Source organism: Pistacia vera, unplaced genomic scaffold (assembly GCF_008641045.1).
Source record: "Pistacia vera cultivar Batoury unplaced genomic scaffold, PisVer_v2 Contig44, whole genome shotgun sequence".
In the NCBI taxonomy this organism is placed as follows: domain Eukaryota; kingdom Viridiplantae; phylum Streptophyta; class Magnoliopsida; order Sapindales; family Anacardiaceae; genus Pistacia; species Pistacia vera.
The window spans coordinates 733,263-753,620 of record NW_022196268.1 but is presented as its reverse complement, the minus strand read 5'-3'; the positions used below and the strand labels follow the sequence as shown (position 1 = coordinate 753,620).

The following is a 20,358-nucleotide window of genomic DNA, read 5'->3' as shown; positions in this document are numbered from 1 at the left end:
AGATACTAGATCTGCACAGTTTTCAGTATCAGATCAACCTAATAACTAAACAATAAAGGAAATCCTCATCGAACACCATAATTTACCATGGCCACCAACTGTAATTTTCTAAACGAATCCAACTCCTCTTGCATAAAACAATTAATACTAGTCCCAAACCAAGTAAACGAAAATCTACCTACTAAGCTTCTTTTCTGCTATTTGCACTACAAAATGGGGTGACTCTGAAACAATCCTATCCATGTAAGTACAATACAGAAACTGAAGCAATGAAGAAGAATAGTATTAAGGCATTGCTGGTTTTCACAGTTTTGCTTCTGGGGTTTATCGTTGGTAATGAAGGAGGAAGAGAGCTGCCGACGAATGACCAAGTCTACAGTCCACAGTTCCTTGGTCTTGGTGGTTTGCTTGGTGGATTGGGACCTTTGGGTTTGCCATTTCCCTTTGGATTGGGTCTGGGGTTGGGTTTACCGTTTTTTGGTCATTTCCCTTTCCTCGCTGCCCCTAAAGATAATGCTAATGCTGGGCTTAAAGACACATCTAAAGGTAACAATGGAGGCGCCAAAGGAGGCTCTCCATGATCAGGTCGTGCTTGTGTGCCTCTGGATGAAGGGCATCTCTTTTAATATGAATAAAGAAAAATGAGTTTGAGCAATATGGTTTTCTACTATAAGCTGCCTTTAGTACTATGCATGTAATGGCTTGGTAATGGTACCTTAATAAATAGATTTTCGTTTCATTGCTGGGGTTTTTGCTTTTCTCAGTAGTCTTCCATTTATCAGCCAACACTCTCGAAACAAACAGGCAACAAAGATTATCCAACACTGAATATCAGGAGATAAAGAGATTATCTACGTAATTTAACATGATGCAGTGTTAAATTGATGGGCAATACAAAACAGATGGCGAAAAAATTTCAAATTTCTCTTCCCTGAGCGCTAATTGAATTTTCAGTGCGCCACGCAAGACATCATGATAATACATTCACGCATCGACCACATTAACTTGAAAAGATTCCCCCAAACAGCTGCCAGCCTTATACAAATGACGTTAAAGAAAACCCATAGCAATTATAAAAATCCGGTATTGTGTAATGTGTATAGATTGTTTGCGTGTTGGTTCCCAACCCCAACCGTTCCCCATTTCCAGGTACTGTAATATGAAAAACAATTGCTTTATTTTTATGCACATTCTACTGAGCCCTTCCATCCAAAATACAAAATCAAAAGAAAGTTGAAATAAGCAGTCCGCCCGTCATGGGGAGAATTTTCCTCTTTCCAATCCGTTAACTTTTTACTTCAGCTATCATCTCCACAAATCTCTTAATCGTTTTGTTTTTGACTAAGAGAAGTTGATAGAAATAATTTTGACATCCACCAGAAAATGCCCTTAACCAATTCACAAGATCAAACAATTTCCATATCCAGATTTTAGTAATCTATTACACACGGACTGAAACTCCAATAAGAAGACTGGTGGTTGAACAATACACGCAGCCAGATAGTTTAATCTATTTTTCTTCAACATAAATTAAAGGTCCCTATATATTCCATTAACCACAAAGTAGGAATAACTTATCTATCATTAAATTGTATGCATTCAATGCTGAACAAAGAACAAAAATGAAGGAGCACAGACAAACTAGTCGGCATAACCATCAATTAACTATATAATAATGTCCCACAGTTTGACGAACTGTGCACAACATGTCAGACTAAAAATTTCAAAATTCAACAGAAATCCCTCCAGTGGCATGCCAAAACCGCCACCCTTCTTGTCCAAAACATGTTGCATTAACCCTGTTGCACTACAACTTCCATCAGCACTTAAACAATAACACAAAAAAAACAGATATAATATACAAGAACAAGTTATAAACATAATGAAACCAAGTTAGAAAAAGAAACATCTATGCACAATCAGCTCAACAAGTTTGGGGCACACTTGTTATTATAGGTCTTCATTCACTTAACGGAATCATTGTTAACTTTTTAACAGATATATCCGATGTTAGGACCGATAGCTTTGATTTCTTTTTCTGACACAAATTCAAAATATAGAGTATCAAGCCAACTTACATGATTAGTTATTGGGCATGAAACTGTCATTTAACTGGTCGCTGGAAGGAAGACCCTAATGAGTTCTTTCACTGTGACCTTTTTCCTACATGTGGGGCATTTAGCCTGTGATGATATCGCAGACCGAATGCATGCCTTACAGAATATGTGACCACACTTTGTTGACATCTCCTCAACTAATGGGCCCATGCAAATTGGGCAAGTGAATATAGGCTCCTTTGGTGGTGGCGGTGGAGGTGGTGGAGGCACACTAACACTCTCTCTCTACAGATGGAATATTAAATGAGTCAAAACCTTAATTTTTTGTTTGCCATACAAGGGCCGAGCTTGCATGTACAGAAACAGTGGAAGAAGGCAAAAAGGAGATGGAGAGAGATGTATGCAAAACCAAGACAAAATTTTGAATTCAACAACTTATTACAGATTTTCTTAATTTTTCAGTGCAATAAATACATTGATAACAATAAAGATTACAGTTCTTACCATAGAGTTGCTAGTGCCTTCTAAATTTATGTACAAATCACAATTGATAATAGTTGAGTTAGGTGATACCCGTCTGCGCTTGCTACGGTTATTATTGGTCAACCTTGTTGTTAACCTTGTTGTTCTTCCTGCAAACCAGAAATTCCAAGCAGCAATAAGAGAGTAATGTGAGCTACACCAATAACTTCAAGGAAAATATACTAATATAAAGATTCAGCCAACAAAATTATAACTGCCGGCAAAACTATAATAACTGTTTGGCCAGCCAAAAGTGCAAACAGAATAGGGAATTCCAAGAAACTGTCCATGCTTCTCTTCTCAAAGTTATTTGTAGCATAATTTGAATCAGACTTCCATCCGTCATATAACAAAAAAAAACCAGAAAATCCAAGAAAAAGTAAATAGAATGTTTTGCACTACACTTCTGATAGCAGCCAACTGCAAGGTGCATACAGCCTCAGATAATAATTTGGCTTCTTTAGATTCAGGCTTCTCATTTGCAAACTTTTTCCTTCCTCTCATTACAACAATTTGTTAACTATTAAATGGAAAAAGGTTAAAAATCTTTCCTCAAGGACTGATTGATTTCCCACAGACGGACTCCTGACTGTCCCCAAATCATATATAGAAATAATTTAATATATCATCTGATTAAAAAAGAAAAAAGAAGAAGATATAATAATGAGAATAATATATAAGAAAATGAATGGAAAATAAACACACAAACAAACATTAAAACAAAAAAAATTAAAAAAAAATTAACTTGCAGAGAAAAAATAAAAGAGGTAAAGAAGATTACCAATGTTACCTGAATCTACATCAACGACAAAATCCCTTCCATGGTTCCTTCTAGAATTGTTTTTAGCCTGACATGAAATGTAAAAATCAGGAAAATTCATAGCAACAACAGTTAACCCGTATGAAAATATTATGATGACCGAAGAATAGATATAAATAAAAAAATTAAAAAAAATTACTTCGGCAAAAGCCCTGGGAGACGACTCAATAACATCATCATCAATAGCCTCAACATCAATTGGAGCAGGTGGTATTGATGGTCCTTGTTGGCCAGCCAGCACTTCATGTAAACTGATATCATTCGAAGTCCCCTCTCGATCTCTGCTTTCACAAGGTGGTGCATTAAGATCCGGTAGTCCCTTCCTCCGACGATATCCTCTTAAAGGAGGTCCCCTCACTGCCTGGGTGCTCATGCTCTGAGAAGCTTCTATTCAAGTTCTCCCTAGCCTTAAAACTCCTGAAAAAATAGGGAGGCAAAAACACTTCATATTCTACCAAGTATCAGTACACAAATATTTACTCAAATGTGAAAGACAAACGTATACTGAGAGATATCATGTTCACCTTCCTTTCACAAGTTCAATGCAAAATTTGGTTTAAACGTCCATTACCATATCCCATAGAATCTAAATACTAAAAGCATAAAAAAAGACAGCCTTAAAAATTGAAACCCCCAAGTCTATTCCGGTTATGTGCAACCAAAGCAGTATTGTTACGTCAATATTCAACACAAATTTGAGCTATAATCTGATATCAACCTTTTCCAGCATCAAACCAGAGACTTCAAAAAAAGTCATTGATTATAAAACAATATGTCAAATTTAAGCATCAGCAAATCCGATTTTACAAAAAATTCTGCTTTCAATCCTGAAACTATACTAAAGCAGTCATCTTCTAAGATCGATATCGAATTTCACAATCACCAAGACATGAAAGCTTTTAATCAAAATTCAAGTCTCAAACCTTTAAAACTCAAGGAAAATTGAAAATCAAACTTCGAAAAACTAAAGCAAATCGATCCATATATAAATGCAGCAGGAAATCAAAAACATACAGTGAATCAGAGCAAAACCTAGCCGATTGAGAAAAAAACTAAACAATTTAAACAATAAAAAAAAAAATCAAAATTGAAGACTCTAACCTCAGAGAATAAAGTCAACGTTAATAATTATCGTCAAAATACCGAAGGTACCGTGAAAGACGTAATGATTTTGCAAGTCTTGGGTGTCTAGGGTTTGAGTTAGAAGGAAGAATCGAAAAAGGATTAGGGGAAGGTGAAATGATATATTTTTTATTTTTGGAAGAAGTATGTGAAGAAAATAAAAGAAATGGGCTTTTGCACTGTGGACCGTATATATGACACGCGGGTCGGTGAGGTCTAGAGGGCGCCCACGTGGCATGGTTTATGACATGTCAACGTGTCGGCTTCCATAATTGGCCCGCGTATTTGCGTCTTTCAGTCTCCGACTGGGGCTATTAATGGTCAATATCAGTCTGAAAACTTGCATTATGTTAGAAATTATCACTTCTCGATCCTCCCTCCTAAATTAAATTTTCAATTAACACCATTATTATATAAGAAAGGAAAAATAATATCAAAATTAAATTATTGATCTTATGAATTATACGGAACAAATTATATTACTAAAGTAAACAAAATATTTGTTTGATATAACGGAGAAACATTGATCTTTTAGATATTTTTTTTTATAATTGATATAAAATTATATTTTTTAGATGTGTAATCTCAAGAACAAATTAAATCAATATAATTTCAACGGTTCATTTATTTTAATCTAAAGATATAAATCAATGTAAAATAAAAGAGTTGAGCGCTGCCCCTAATATATAATGATTACCTAATCAATAATCAACAATACCAATAAAAAACTATGCTACTCACAATCTTACTATAAATAAACGACATAGTACGGGTACTATACGAAACAAATTAATCAATATAATCAACGGTTCATTTATTTTAACTAAAGATTAAATCAATGTAAAATAAAAGAGCTATAGACGCTACCCCTAATATATAATGATTACCTAATCAATAAATCAACTATACCAACAATAAAACATTGCTTACTCACAATCTTACTAACCACTTTACTATCCTGATAAATAAACGGTATAGTACAGGTACTATACGTATAGTACGCATACTATGCCGTATATTTTCCAAGATTGTAAGATGGTTAATAAGATGTGAGTAAGCATAGCATTACTCCTAATACCAATACCATACGAAATAGATTATCATAGTGTTAAGAATGCAGAAAATAAAGATGCCATGAGTTAATTACAGAAAAATAAAAAATAACAATGGACCATAAATAACATCACACCTTTACCTTTGGTTTGAGCCTATTTTATCACCCATCAACATACAGATTCAAATATAAAAGCTTCGCCAATTTCTATGTTCGCATTTAAAGAATAGGGAGAACGGCTTGTGCATACCCAAGGTTTACAATAACGACAAGTTGGTATTCAAAAGGTTTTAAAATGACAAATAGGTACCTTCCGTCATGTTCTGTTAGTGATTTCTGTTTATTAATAGTGAAAATACTAAAATGCCCTTGAAAGTTTGAATTTTAGTTTTTTATAAATATAAAAATCTCTAAAAAACCCCCTAGGTTTCAAATTTAACTAAATACTCTAATATATAAAATTTTTGTAAAATAACAAAAACACCTCCGTCACCCGCAGTGCCAGATTCCGGCCACCACTGTCGGAATCTGACCGGAAAGTTGCGTTACGACACAGACCCGTCGAATCTGTGTCGTAACGTGTCGATCTTGCCTTTTCCGGCCAGATCTGCCACAGATCTAGCCGGAAAAGGCCAGATCTGGCCGTCGAAGCAGCCGCCAGATCTGGCCTTTTCCAGCCAGATCCGCCACGGATCTGGCCGGAAAAGGCCAGATCTAGCCGTTGACGCCGCAGATGGAGTTTTGAGGCGTCGAAGGCCAGATCTAGCCGTAGATCTGGCCTTTTCTGGCCAGATCAGCCACGGATCTGGCCGGAAAAAGCCAGATCGACGCGTTACGACACAGATCCGATGGGTCTGTGTCGTAACGCAACTTTCCGGCCAGACTCCGGCAGTGGTGGCCGGAATCTGACACTGCAGGTGGCGGGGGTGTTTTGGTTATTTTACAAAAAATTTATTTATTGGGGTATTTAGTTAAATTTGTAAACCTATGGGGTTTTTTAGAAATTTTTAAATTTATAAAAAAAACTAAAATTCAAATTTTCAAGGGTATTTTAGTCTTTTCACTATTAATAAACAGAAATCACTAACAGAATATAACGGAAGGTACCTATTTGTTGTTTTAAAATTTTTTGAGTACCAACTTATTATTATGGCAAACCTTAGGTATGCACAAATCGTTCGCCCTAAAGAATATAATAGCAAACTATTAAAATGATGCACGACAATTGCATCCTACACAGTACAAACGACCATTTCAAGTTAAGGGAAAGAGGAAGCTTAGGGCGTACACGAAGACTGCTGCAAGAACACTATACAGAGAGCAAGCCGGTTCAACGTTCAACTCCACGTTTCAAGCATGGCAATCTGAAACTTTCCCTTTAGCATATCTCTAGTCGGTAAAGGAATCGGTTCACATACTTTGAATATTATGATTAAATTCATTCAAAAACTGTAGTCTTTAATTGAAACTTATAAGAATAATACTATATTTACCGACCCAAATACTGATTTTTATATACCGACTCACTATCCAACAACCCAAATCTGAAAATTTAACTCAAGTCGGTATGTAAAATCTGTGGCTGAGTCGGTAAGCCTAGCATCACTGAACTTATAAAGAAGAGTCAGTATCATATGTTTAAAATTTAACGTCAGGTACACTAACACCACTATATGCGACAGCATTGATGAATATCAAACTCCTCTTCTCTTTTGGTTCAGTCTCTTGAACTTAAAATCAATAACATGAAAGAATAAAATGCATTTACAAAAAATAGCTAATAGCCTAATACCCTCGTAGGATATTCCCATAGCTTACCTGATAAAGAAATTCCAGACTCCTTAAGAAAAAATCATTAGCTCTGATTAGTAATTTTCTGCCTTCTTGTTACTTTATATGCAACGAAGGAACGGTCCTGCTCCTGCTGTATTGTAATCTCCAATGGCAAAGAAAACCTCCTCTAGAACTTGCTTCTCTAGAAAAGGTGTAACTGTCTTGTTTTCTGCTATAGCAAAGAAAACCACCACTAGGAAATTGCCACTCTGGGAAAGGTATAACTACTGTCTAGTTTTCTCCTATGACAAAAAAAATCTCCTCACGGAGCTGACCTCTCCAGATAAGGTATAACTCAGAAGATAAATTTCTGGACCCGAAATAAGAACAATATTATCAAAGAAACCACACGTAACCATTGCCTAAGTTGTAATCTGTTTCATAAAGAGATTGTGATGTTATCACAACAAGATTGCATTATTTGTTCAACATAAACATCATTGAACACAACTAGCATATCTAGATGCATGAAAAGGAAAAAGAAAATATAAATCCACGCTGCCATAATTTATTGCAAATTTGCAAAGTAGATTGTAGTTATTCTACCTTCATACCGCTTTAGCCTTTAGGAAACAGTTCCATTATAATGAGGACTCTGCATCTATCTTTCAAAGACCCATATACACTTTTACCCTATCAAATTTTTGTAACTTACAACAGTGATGTTATTGAGAATGTGAAACTATAAATTCATTGCATTCAAAAAAATCTACAAACAACTAGAACTAAAGACAACCTTCTTTAATGAATTAAATCATATATGATTTCTCATTTATGAATTATTAAAAACACGAAAAGAAAGTGGGGAAAACTACAACAAATGTTCTCTTGAGAACATGTTCAAGTTAAACATAAATTAATCTAGACATCAGGTAAAATTCAAGATTAGAGTTTCTCGGTCAATCTGATCATAAAAGAATTAACTGCACCTTTGTCCAATACAATCCAAGAAGATTCAAATAGCTCATGGAAGAACTCAGCTCCGATCTCTGTAGCTGCATTTCTGAAGGCAATCCCAAATGCATTTCCTTGAACGGCCCCTAGTCTAGGCTTCCCACAAACCGCAACAATCAATACTTTGTTTGGCTCCTGTGATAAGCAAGCACAAAGCAGAGGCTTCATTCTAGCTCCCTTTTCTCTCAAAGCATCCATTAAGAAATAGCAGAATTTAGTCAAAGCCTGGGGATACCCCAACAACTGTGTGTCCACTGAATCTTCAAGCTTCACCCACCTGAATTTCCTTCCACTTCTGATAGCACCATTCCTTGTAATGGCTGCACTTCCTTGCCTAAGAATTGCCCGTTGAATCTTGATTGCCTGCTGCATCCCAGCTTTCAACTTATCAACATTGCTTAATGATAAAGCATCATAAGCCACTCCAAACTGCTTTGAAGCACAAGAACCATCAGATTTCACAAATGACTCTAGCAATGCAGTTACCCCGTACACCACATCCGCAGCAGACACTCTTGAGCTGTAACCATGCAACCTCAGGAAACTCCTGTAGTAGAAATCAGTAAGCCCATACTCAGGCAGAAACCTCTCAAATTCATCCTTCATCTTCCGTTTCACTTCAAGATTCATGTATTGAAACTTTTGCTGGCAATCCACAAGTGCAAAACCCATTCTAGCAAGAAGAAGCTTAAGTTTTTTCATACCATTGTCACTCCACGTCTTCAATTTAGTTGCAATATATGAAGAGCACAACATTGAATCAAATAAATTCCACTCCTGCAATAGCATAAGTCTTGGTTCATCTTCATATGCAATTCTTGATGATTCAGGCGCTCGAATCTTTGTCCCATCTTTAAGTGTCAAAGAAGTAACTGCATCCAAATTCCCTGAGCCATTAATATGCTGCTCAAGCTCCATAACCCCAGCTTGGTACCTCTCATCAGTTAACCTCTCGTGAACGAACTGATCAGTCAACGAAACACAAGCCAACCAAAGCAACTCATTAGTGTTCTTCCTCAAAGAATGTGATAAATCATACATCAAACATCCAGATGGCTTGCCATGAAAAGTACCCATTTTATAATACTCTCTCTTTAGTTTTCTGAAAAGCTGTTCGGGATCTTCGTCATTTTCTAAAGAAACCCTTCTTCGTTTCCTTGACCCATCATCATTTTCCTCTTCCTCACTATCACTCTCGTTTTCCTCGTCACTATCTAAATCCGCATCATCTATCTCCAAATTACAAGCATTTGACAAAGCCGAAACATCAAAATCGTAAGCCAAATCAGCCTGCTGCTCATCATCAGGCGTGTACAACACTATCACATTATCATTACCAGCACTCAAATTATGCAAGTGAATCGGACGGTGACTATCAACCACAAAAACACGCGCCTTAGGACCTAAATTAAGAATACTTTTCAAGTCACGTTGAGAACCCCAATTAATTAACAAAACAGAAATGGAAGTTTTAGAGGAAGAACACAAATTGGGACCGGCATATTTGTGAATCTCTCCGAAAGAAGAGACCGGATAACACGCATAACGAACCGAATCGGACTCGAGTACATGGAGGATAATTTTTAAGGCGCAGAGCGAGTCCACATCAGACGTTGATGGGAATATAAGAAGAGGAGACTCAGATGAAACCATGGCCGATTCGCGGAGCCGTGTGTAGAAGGACTCTAGCCTTTGCTCTCTAACCATGATTCGTAATTAAATAGAAAAATTGTGTATGCGAAATCTAAAATCCCTAATTAAATTTCGAGAAATTGACTACATTACAGCTCAATGGGATCCCAGAAATTTAATAGCCCAAAAGCAAAAATCTAATTTACAGTGAGAGACGGGAAATTAAGTACCTGGAATTTGTAGAATCCAAACAAGAATGAGGATACCTCTGTTATGGTTTAAGTTTGTGGAACCAGATCTGAGAGTGAAACGAGAGGGAAGGATTTACTTTTTGTTTTGTTTTGTCTTTTGATTTTTGAATTAAGAGAGAGCGTTGTGCCAAATTTTTTAATTTTTAAGGCCTGCCGCGAAGTTTTGGCGCTATCACGTTGCGGTAATGAGAAAGAAGTAATTATCACCTGCGAGCGTCCTCACTGTACAGTCTCTGTATTGCTGTTTCTTGATCAAATAGATTAATCAAGTGGTGATGGATTGTTTTTCTTACTTTGACCGTTAGGTATGTGAACAGGGAACGGAATTGTCTACGGATAAGGTATCTGCGGACCACTGCAATGGCGGCTTGGTGTTTGGCAATGGCAGGTCAATGCTTGACTTGAGAAACTTAAATTTCAAATTACCAAGCTGCCCTTACTATGATAAATGAATTTCAGTTTCTTCTAGATTTAATTCGATTACGATCAAATCTAATGTAATTTATCTTTAATTGATGAATAAATTAGATTTTAAATATTTAATTAATTTCGATTTTGATTATTTTTCAGTAAATTGGTGGTACCAAGACTTAATTTAAAGTTTGATAACAAATAGTAACATAGCAGGCAGAAACAGAACTGTATTACACGAAATTGATACAAAAAAAGAGACTCAAAATTTTATGATACAGCAGATAACTCTGACAGTAAAAATCAGACAAAAAAGAGAGCACAATACATTAAGAAATCAAAATAGAATTAAAGAATCTACATATAATAATACTCTCAACGACATGATTGATAGCACACTAAAATCTAAATGGAAAAGATAACCAAGATGAACAAAACAGAAGAAGACATTTCTGATCAAAAGCCTATTGGTTTATTATCACATAAATCATACCATTACCATTAGAGAGACAGCAATTCACTTAAATGAAGTTACTCTCTTTGCAGAGAGTTTTCAAAGTATTTACAAGTCTCACTCTCACCAACCTCATCATCATCAATTAATTTGAATAACTTCATTTCTTGCCCCAAGGAAAGCAACAACTCTGGAAAATAGAACAATGTGATATATTAGTAGAAATTATAACATATTCAGGAAAACCATAAATTTAAAGTGCTTGTGTGGAAGAAGCTGGTAAGGCTTGCATACCTTCACACTGTCACTGGAACTTTGCCTGTGAACATTGTTGTATGGAGAGGGACTTGCCATGCCCGGAGCTCTTGGCCCATTATTCCTTTCCTGTCGCACTCGGTTAAAGATATGAGTATAGCCATCAGCTGATGCGGGGTTATTCTCATCCCAATCCCCAAATTTTGGAACTGCAGCACCTGCATCAGGCTGTCACCATGCAACCACATTGTCAGTATAAGGAGATGAACACCCCAAGGATTTGTTCAACGTTAAGCAAAGAAATGACTTTATAAATTTACTACTCAATCAAAACACATTTTTATAAGCCTAATAATATGATTAAAAAAAATAATAATAGGGAATGAGAAATTTACACTTTCATCGCCTCTAGTAGCTGGCTTCATTCTGGATCTTCCAGGTGTACCATGGCTATTTTTATACAGATTCTTCCCTTCCCATGCAGGAGAGGATGGATCCCCACTACCTCTCCCTGTGTTTCTTGCCTGGTTATGCAGAGGCGACCGGTCAAAGCTGTTCTCTGACCCAGCACTGTTTCTCACAGGCCTCTTGTAAGCTTCACCAGAACTTACTACACGCCCTCCTTGACGTTGATGATTCGATTCACTCGAAGATTTGCGGCTCATATCATCATGACGTGCAGGAGAGTCCCTGTATTGTTTATGTTCGCTATCTTCTCTGCTCCTCCGTTGCTCGGTTCTAACTGCTCCCTGTCCTCTTTGTATCTCAGGTTCAGCCATGATTTTGGGAGGAGCTGGATCTGGAGCTTCAAAACTAGAAAGTATGTCCGGGTTTTCTTGAGGATCATTAGGATTGATCATCTTCCCCCCAGTTCTACCCTTCCGGGCCTTGTCAAAATACATTGTGTAAGGAACATTCTCCTCACTCTCCCAATTTCCAAACTGTGGTACATGCGAACGTTGCTGCCAGAATAACAAAAGCTTGTTAATATTTCACCTAAATGTCATCCATAAATAAGTCACTTTCATCTTTTAAGACACTCCAGCTCAAATTATACTTTTACATTGAAGAAGCAGAAAACATAATATGTGAATTCCAGTTAACCAACATGGCGAAGGGATTGGGTGAATCATAGCAAGAATATTCAAATACTCAAAGATGGAAAGGCCAAATTTCACCGTGGAAACATTTTATTTCATCACCACCAAAATTTAGTGATAAATTCTAATAACAAAGGTCCAAAGTTCTGTATAGTTAATGAATTATGAATTATATCTTAAATACATAAACATGGAAAATGCATCCTCAAACCCCTACACAAATTGGTTAAGAGAATTCGATCTTTATCAGCTTTCATGCTCTCGTGTGTGCATAATATCAAAACCAACAAAGAAATTCTTTGCCAATGAAAAGCCAAGTTCTAAAAAAGCTTGAGAAACTTCATTTATTATTTGAAATCCAAAATATCAGAATGGTTGCAAATGTCCAAGCCAGAAACGAAAAGGGCGAGAGAAAAATTATCATTCTAATATTTGGACATTGTTTGAACAGATGAATTTCAGCGGATGACAGGGCATAGGGTGAGAAAGAGAGAGGTCGTATATGCTATTCTTCTCGTATCTTGGCAGGACCCAGATCATTTTTCACAAAAGAAAAAAAAAATTCAAAATGTTGGAAGCACAAGAAAGTGGAAGAGACAATTTCTAAAATCACCTCAAACCAGATGTAAAATTAGTACCCAGTTTGAAAACTTCACGCAAAATATGTTCACCAGAACCCATGAAAAACACTCTCAACCAAACTAAACCCAAACGATATTCTAGTCTTTCGATCAATAACATATTGGGATGTCCCTATCATAACCATTTTTTATCATAAAGGGGTCATACAAATTGCTAAATGGAGACATGCCGAACATGTTCACCAAAGACAAAGGCTATGCTGTGTCTACCCAAATATGCGACAAAGAGATGCAACCAACATGAGACTTTCTTTTCAGGAGACTTTCTTTTCAGTAAGGAATACAGAAAGATCCAGTTATCAAATTATAAAACTGCATAGTGAAGTAAAATAATGAATCTCATGCATTTTCTGTTATTTTTATCTGGTTATGTTAATTTCATTCTCAATTTATCTTCCTGTGACTCGATTTCTTGCTAATTCATCTTGTTCTGTCTCATAATAATATGATTTCAGCAAACTCAACATGAAGCAATTAAAAACAAAACTCGAAAATCCAATTTCCCAATTTGCCCCACTTTATCTGTTGTTCTACCACATTATCGAACCTCTTTTCCCTTAATAACCAATTTCAAAGTTAGAAGGTTGAAAAAATGAGATCTATTGACCAACTGCTGATTAGTTATCCAATTCATCCATCTTTCACAGAAAAGTCAAAACCCATAAATCCATAAACAAAAAGAAACCCCCAGAACCAGAACAACAAATCTTGTTATAGAACTTAATGATTCAACTACAGATGATAAAAATCCAGCATTGCCAATCAAACCAGAACAAATTACATTAAGAAAAAATGATCCAAAAATCAAGGATACTATGCAATCTCCCCAACCATCATGAAAGGTAGCGGTAAACACTTAAAACCACAGAATTTGTGTTTTAGATCATATAAAACTAAACCAAAACTCTTTCAATGAGCCTACTAAAATTGAACTTTTATAGATTGGTTCAAGTTCATCTCTTTTGACCCTGTCAAGAAACCAAACGATGCCCAAAAAAAAAAAAAGAAAACAACTAAAATTCTCTTATAATCTTATCATCGGCAGTTTTTTCAGCAAACAAAGAAGACAAATAATGCAAACAAATTCCCGCCCCCTCCCCCCCAGAAAAAAAAAAAAAGCTTGAACAAGAAGGGGATAAAAAAAAGCAACAAAGAGATACGAAATTTCAACCAACAAGATAAAAAAGAGAGGAACTTACTGCCATTTCTCTCTACAGGCTCCACCAAACTAGGAACGACAAAGTACTCGGAGACGGAAAAGAAGAAGAAATGAAAAGTTTGGTGATCAAACAAAACAAGCCCACCAGGCGACCTCAAAAAAAAATTCAGCAATCAGCACCTCTTCAAAACTCTGAAGCTATACAACAAGAGAGAGAAACGTATACTCGCTTTGAATAATATAGAGAGTTTAAAGGGAGAGAGAAGGTTATCAACCATTGACTGGTAGTATTTGACCATTCTTAGTCTTTCTCTCACTGTAAAATAAAACCTATGTTTCTTCTCCCGGTATCAAATGTCCCTCTCAACCAGTTACCGTATGGTTCCGTATATACGTAAAACATAATTTTACCAAAACAAAAATAAAATGTCTCCAGGGTTGAATTGTGAAGAATGAAATGAGGGGTGTGGCAGTGGATGGTTTAGTCATAAATGGTGGTTGGCGAATGGGGTCACTGTGGTTAACGCCGTTACTGGTAATGGCGGCTGACTTTTAAAAGCTGCGCTTGTCCTTCTCCGCGGTGAATAGGCTCTTCTCTTTGTCTGCTTCTGTTGACCATCTCCTTCGAATTACTACTCTCCAACTTTCTTCTTTTTAGTTTCAGGTTTTTACCTTTTTGTCGTCTTTTTCATATTTAACACCATTTTACGCATAAAAAAATACAAACAAATATATTTAATAAACTTAAAAGTGTTAGATTATTGCGGGATGCTTTGTTTGTAGGCTATTGTCATAAATATGAAACGAGATGGAGGGTTTTGGTATATATATAATTATATATATGTGGTAAAGACTTTTCAAAGTGTAAAAATGAAGGCCGGCTTCTTTGACAGACCGTATTACAACTTGCATCTTCTTCTTTGCTTTACACCTACGTGACTTGCACTACTTTATATATTTATGTTTATTTTATACATACTTATTTAATTTTATTCAACAGGTAAAAGTCAAGTCAACTAACTTGTTTTCGAAAGTTGGCACCTGCCCTTCGGAAATTACTATTATTTCTTTTATTATTTTTTGCAACACTCTAATATTATATCACCCACGTGTTAAATTTATATATATATATTTCGTTAATTTCACAAATATAACGTTTATAGAAAGTATATTTTTAGTTACATAATGATTCATGATTTAATTGTAACGAAAACTGTTTTGGGTAATAAAAACTTGAATCAACTTAATTTAAATATGTTGAATTTTAATGGGTTTGGATTTAATTAATCAAATTCTATTAATTTTTTAAATACATAAATATTCAATCATTGTTGTGATGATGGAACAATAATTTTGGATTGGTGTTTGGTGGTAGAGAATACCTTAATTAATTAATACTAAGATGGAGATCTGGCTCCTAATTGGGTTGAGACAAAATGATTTAGATAATGATTATGAGTAAGCTGGGATTATCAGATGCTTTGCTCAACCCCATTCATCAAACTAATTAATGCTTCACCTTTTGCATGCATGATTGATAAGTTTAGTCTTTTTCAAAACACTACAGGCCTACCCCAATTACAATTATTTCACTCACCTTCTCATTTTGTATTATCTATATGCAAACAGTAAATTATAATTCTTACTTAATGCCTTATTGTGTTTAATTAGTATATCATCTAGGTGATTATAATTCAATAATNATTTATGTGGTAAAGACTTTTCAAAGTGTAAAAATGAAGGCCGGCTTCTTTGACAGACCGTATTACAACTTGCATCTTCTTCTTTGCTTTACACCTACGTGACTTGCACTACTTTATATATTTATGTTTATTTTATACAATTTTATTCAACAGGTAAAAGTCAAGTCAACTAACTTGTTTTCGAAAGTTGGCACCTGCCCTCCGGAAATTACTATTATTTCTTTTATTATTTTTTGCAACACTCTAATATTATATCACCCACGTGTTAAATTTATATATATATATTTCGTTAATTTCACAAATATAACGTTTATAGAAAGTATATTTTTAGTTACATAATGATTCATGATTTAATTGTAACGAAAACTGTTTTGGGTAATAAAAACTTGAATCAACTTAATTTAAATATGTTGAATTTTAATGGGTTTGGATTTAATTAATCAAATTCTATTAATTTTTTAAATACATAAATATTCAATCATTGTTGTGATGATGGAACAATAATTTTGGATTGGTGTTTGGTGGTAGAGAATACCTTAATTAATTAATACTAAGATGGAGATCTGGCTCCTAATTGGGTTGAGACAAAATGATTTAGATAATGATTATGAGTAAGCTGGGATTATCAGATGCTTTGCTCAACCCCATTCATCAAACTAATTAATGCTTCACCTTTTGCATGCATGATTGATAAGTTTAGTCTTTTTCAAAACACTACAGGCCTACCCCAATTACAATTATTTCACTCACCTTCTCATTTTGTATTATCTATATGCAAACAGTAAATTATAATTCTTACTTAATGCCTTATTGTGTTTAATTAGTATATCATCTAGGTGATTATAATTCAATAATTTTATTATTATATTTCAATTTGAAAATGTTTTGGACACAATCATTTAAAAAAAAAACTATTCAGTCTCTACTTGTAAATATTCCTTTTTATTTATATTAAAAAAAAATAATTCTAGAATGATTCTTTAATTAGGTACCATTCTCAACTGTTCGTATTGACATATATTATCTCGTCGGTGATAGTGAATGTTGTGAATTATAATTAGAAAATAGATTCATTCCGAATTGGTCTGAAGCCGAAAATGAAAGGAATTCACAAATAAAACATTGAATGTTCTTGGCATAAATTTGTTGACTACTGCCTGATTTTCTTGATGAATAGGTCAAACAAGACCCGACTCAAGACCAATTGAGTATTGACCAAGCCTTTGTATTAAACATCGTGTGGTCAGTCCGTCAAAGGCCCATTTTATAATGGGCTCTGTTGGTGAAGCTTCGGCCATACTAAAATGACAGGGTCAAAAATATCACAAGCACATATCAACATTTAAGGGAAGCTGAGTAGTTGACAAAATTTTGACTGAATCTTTGATGGATTATGGTTTGTTTCAAAAACAAATATCATTTTATATGGATTTAGAAAATAATTACAAATCTTTCATGGCGTACTCATAAAGATTTATCAGATTATGCATGATTTTCTGTTCATAGCTTTTCCATTTCTTAACTTAAAAGTTTCAGATTTTTTTTCTTAACACTTTTAATTAAACCTATTTATTGGAAAAAAAAGCTGAACTTTATTTTGGCCCCTAAAAGTAAAGTTTATCTTCAAATACCACATGACGTTTGTCAAACCCTTCTCCGCGGTGAATAGGCTCTTCTCTTTGTCTGCTTCTGTTGACCATCTCCTTCGAATTACTACTCTCCAACTTTCTTCTTTTTAGTTTCAGGTTTTTACCTTTTTGTCGTCCTTTTCATATTTACACACCATTTTACGCATAGAAAAATACAAACAATATATTTAATATACTTAAAAGTGTTGGATTATTGGGGATGTTTTGTTTGTTGGCTATTGTCATAAATATGAAACGAGATGGAGGGTTTTGGTAAATATATTTATTGTGGCTAACTTAGTGATAAATTCTAATAACAGAGGTCCAAAGTTCTGTATAGTTAATGAATTATGAAGTATATCTTAAATACATAAACATGGAAAATGCATCCTCAAACCCCTACACAAATTGGTTAAGAGCATTCGATCTTTATCAACTTTCATGCTCTCGTGTGTGCATAATATCAAAACCAACAAAGAAATTATTTGCCAATGAAAAGCCAAGTTCTAAAAAAGCTTGAGAAACTTCATTTATTATTTGAAATCCAAAATATCAGAATGGTTGCAAATGTCCAAGCCAGAAACGAAAAGGGCGAGAGAAAAATTATCATTCTAATATTTGGACATTGTTTGAACAGATGAATTTCAGCGGATGACAGGGCATAGGGTGAGAAAGAGAGAGGTCGTATATGCTATTCTTCTCGTATCTTGGCAGGACCCAGATCATTTTTCACAAAAGAAAAAAAAAATTCAAAATGTTGGAAGCACAAGAAAGTGGAAGAGACAATTTCTAAAATCACCTCAAACCAGATGTAAAATTAGTACCCAGTTTGAAAACTTCACGCAAAATATGTTCACCAGAACCCATGAAAAACACTCTCAACCAAACTAAACCCAAACGATATTCTAGTCTTTCGATCAATAACATATTGGGATGTCCCTATCATAACCATTTTTTATCATAAAGGGGTCATACAAATTGCTAAATGGAGACATGCCGAACATGTTCACCAAAGACAAAGGCTATGCTGTGTCTACCCAAATATGCGACAAAGAGATGCAACCAACATGAGACTTTCTTTTCAGGAGACTTTCTTTTCAGTAAGGAATACAGAAAGATCCAGTTATCAAATTATAAAACTGCATAGTGAAGTAAAATAATGAATCTCATGCATTTTCTGTTATTTTTATCTGGTTATGTTAATTTCATTCTCAATTTATCTTCCTGTGACTCGATTTCTTGCTAATTCATCTTGTTCTGTCTCATAATAATATGATTTCAGCAAACTCAACATGAAGCAATTAAAAACAAAACTCGAAAATCCAATTTCCCAATTTGCCCCACTTTATCTGTTGTTCTACCACATTATCGAACCTCTTTTCCCTTAATAACCAATTTCAAAGTTAGAAGGTTGAAAAAATGAGATCTATTGACCAACTGCTGATTAGTTATCCAATTCATCCATCTTTCACAGAAAAGTCAAAACCCATAAATCCATAAACAAAAAGAAACCCCCAGAACCAGAACAACAAATCTTGTTATAGAACTTAATGATTCAACTACAGATGATAAAAATCCAGCATTGCCAATCAAACCAGAACAAATTACATTAAGAAAAAATGATCCAAAAATCAAGGATACTATGCAATCTCCCCAACCATCATGAAAGGTAGCGGTAAACACTTAAAACCACAGAATTTGTGTTTTAGATCATATAAAACTAAACCAAAACTCTTTCAATGAGCCTACTAAAATTGAACTTTTATAGATTGGTTCAAGTTCATCTCTTTTGACCCTGTAAAGAAACCAAACGATGCCCAAAAAAAAAAAAAAAAAAAAACTAAAATTCTCTTATAATCTTATCATCGGCAGTTTTTTCAGCAAACAAAGAAGACAAATAATGCAAACAAATTCCCGCCCCCTCCCCCCCAGAAAAAAAAAAAAAGCTTGAACAAGAAGGGGAAAAAAAAAAAAGCAACAAAGAGATACGAAATTTCAACCAACAAGATAGAAAAGAGAGGAACTTACTGCCATTTCTCTCTACAGGCTCCACCAAACTAGGAACGACAAAATACCCGGAGACGGAAAAGAAGAAGAAATGAAAAGTTTGGTGATCAAACAAAACAAGCCCACCAGGCGACCTCAAAAAAAAATTCAGCAATCAGCACCTCTTCAAAACTCTGAAGCTATACAACAAGAGAGAGAAACGTATACTCGCTTTGAATAATATAGAGAGTTTAAAGGGAGAGAGAAGGTTATCAACCATTGACTGGTAGTATTTGACCATTCTTAGTCTTTCTCACACTGTAAAATAAAACCTATGTTTCTTCTCCCGGTATCAAATGTCCCTCTCAACCAGTTACCGTATGGTTCCGTATATACGTAAAACATAATTTTACCAAAACAAAAATAAAATGTCTCCAGGGTTGAATTGTGAAGAATGAAATGAGGGGTGTGGCAGTGGATGGTTTAGTCATAAATGGTGGTTGGCGAATGGGGTCACTGTGTTTAACGCCGTTACTGTTAATGGCGGCTGACTTTTAAAAGCTGCGCGTGTACATGCTCCGCGGTGAATAGGCTCTTCTCTTTGTCTGTTCTGTTGACCATCTCCTTCGAATTACTACTCTCCAACTTTCTTCTTTTTAGTTTCAGGTTTTTACCTTTTTGTCGTCCTTTTCAATTTAACACCATTTAACGCATAGAAAAATACAAACAAATATATTAATATACTTAAAGTGTTGATTATGTGGGATGTTTTGTGT

The 20,358-nt window shown here is 35.0% G+C and overlaps 3 protein-coding genes across 9 annotated transcripts; all 3 read right to left on the bottom strand.

Annotated features, from left to right (window-relative positions):
- Positions 1-1,526: 1,526 nt before the first annotated feature.
- Positions 1,527-4,652, bottom strand: LOC116144264 (E3 ubiquitin-protein ligase RNF4). 5 transcript variants are annotated; one of them, XM_031429726.1, is made up of 6 exons: positions 4,501-4,652; positions 3,539-3,816; positions 3,361-3,427; positions 2,562-2,689; positions 2,079-2,342; positions 1,527-1,807 (listed from the first exon to the last, which is right to left on the bottom strand). In XM_031429726.1, exons 2-5 carry the CDS (start codon positions 3,770-3,772, stop codon positions 2,109-2,111), a joined length of 663 nt encoding a protein of 220 aa, XP_031285586.1. In that variant the 5' UTR covers positions 3,773-3,816; positions 4,501-4,652; the 3' UTR covers positions 1,527-1,807; positions 2,079-2,108. The 5 variants fall into 5 exon arrangements, with proteins under 5 accessions (XP_031285586.1, XP_031285585.1, XP_031285588.1 ...); XM_031429725.1 differs by having other exon boundaries at positions 1,527-1,799; XM_031429728.1 differs by having other exon boundaries at positions 1,527-1,799; positions 2,631-2,689.
- A 3,342-nt stretch (positions 4,653-7,994) lies between these two features.
- LOC116144268 (cell division control protein 45 homolog) lies at positions 7,995-10,479 on the bottom strand. 2 transcript variants are annotated; one of them, XM_031429734.1, is made up of 2 exons: positions 8,338-10,479; positions 7,995-8,041 (listed from the first exon to the last, which is right to left on the bottom strand). In XM_031429734.1, the coding sequence occupies exons 1-2, from the start codon at positions 10,067-10,069 to the stop codon at positions 8,037-8,039; spliced, it is 1,737 nt and encodes a 578-aa protein (XP_031285594.1). In that variant the 5' UTR covers positions 10,070-10,479; the 3' UTR covers positions 7,995-8,036. The 2 variants fall into 2 exon arrangements, with proteins under 2 accessions (XP_031285594.1, XP_031285593.1); XM_031429733.1 differs by lacking the exon at positions 7,995-8,041 and having other exon boundaries at positions 8,149-10,478.
- A 605-nt stretch (positions 10,480-11,084) lies between these two features.
- LOC116144283 (RPM1-interacting protein 4-like) lies at positions 11,085-19,867 on the bottom strand. 2 transcript variants are annotated; one of them, XM_031429754.1, is made up of 4 exons: positions 19,625-19,867; positions 11,761-12,327; positions 11,405-11,593; positions 11,085-11,300 (listed from the first exon to the last, which is right to left on the bottom strand). In XM_031429754.1, exons 1-4 carry the CDS (start codon positions 19,628-19,630, stop codon positions 11,271-11,273), a joined length of 792 nt encoding a protein of 263 aa, XP_031285614.1. In that variant the 5' UTR covers positions 19,631-19,867; the 3' UTR covers positions 11,085-11,270. The 2 variants fall into 2 exon arrangements, with proteins under 2 accessions (XP_031285614.1, XP_031285613.1); XM_031429753.1 differs by lacking the exon at positions 19,625-19,867 and adding an exon at positions 14,306-14,568.
- Between the last annotated feature and the right edge of the window lie 491 nt (positions 19,868-20,358).

What these genes read in the sequence shown, in the direction of transcription:
- LOC116144264 (XM_031429726.1), bottom strand. Translation starts at nt 3,772, where the DNA reads ATGAGCACCCAGGCAGTGAGGGGACCTCCTTTAAGAGGATATCGTCGG. An exon ending in TGTAGATTCAGGTAACATTG is followed by an intron (nt 2,690 to 3,360) that starts GTAATCTTCTTT and finishes TCTGGTTTGCAG; the next exon opens with GAAGAACAACAAGGTTAACA. An exon ending in AAGGCACTAGCAACTCTATG is followed by an intron (nt 2,343 to 2,561) that starts GTAAGAACTGTA and finishes TTCCATCTGTAG; the next exon opens with AGAGAGAGTGTTAGTGTGCC.
- LOC116144268 (XM_031429733.1), bottom strand. Translation starts at nt 10,069, where the DNA reads ATGGTTAGAGAGCAAAGGCTAGAGTCCTTCTACACACGGCTCCGCGAA.
- LOC116144283 (XM_031429754.1), bottom strand. An exon ending in CTACTAGAGGCGATGAAAGT is followed by an intron (nt 11,594 to 11,760) that starts GTAAATTTCTCA and finishes GCATGGTGACAG; the next exon opens with CCTGATGCAGGTGCTGCAGT. An exon ending in GTTCCAGTGACAGTGTGAAG is followed by an intron (nt 11,301 to 11,404) that starts GTATGCAAGCCT and finishes TCTATTTTCCAG; the next exon opens with AGTTGTTGCTTTCCTTGGGG.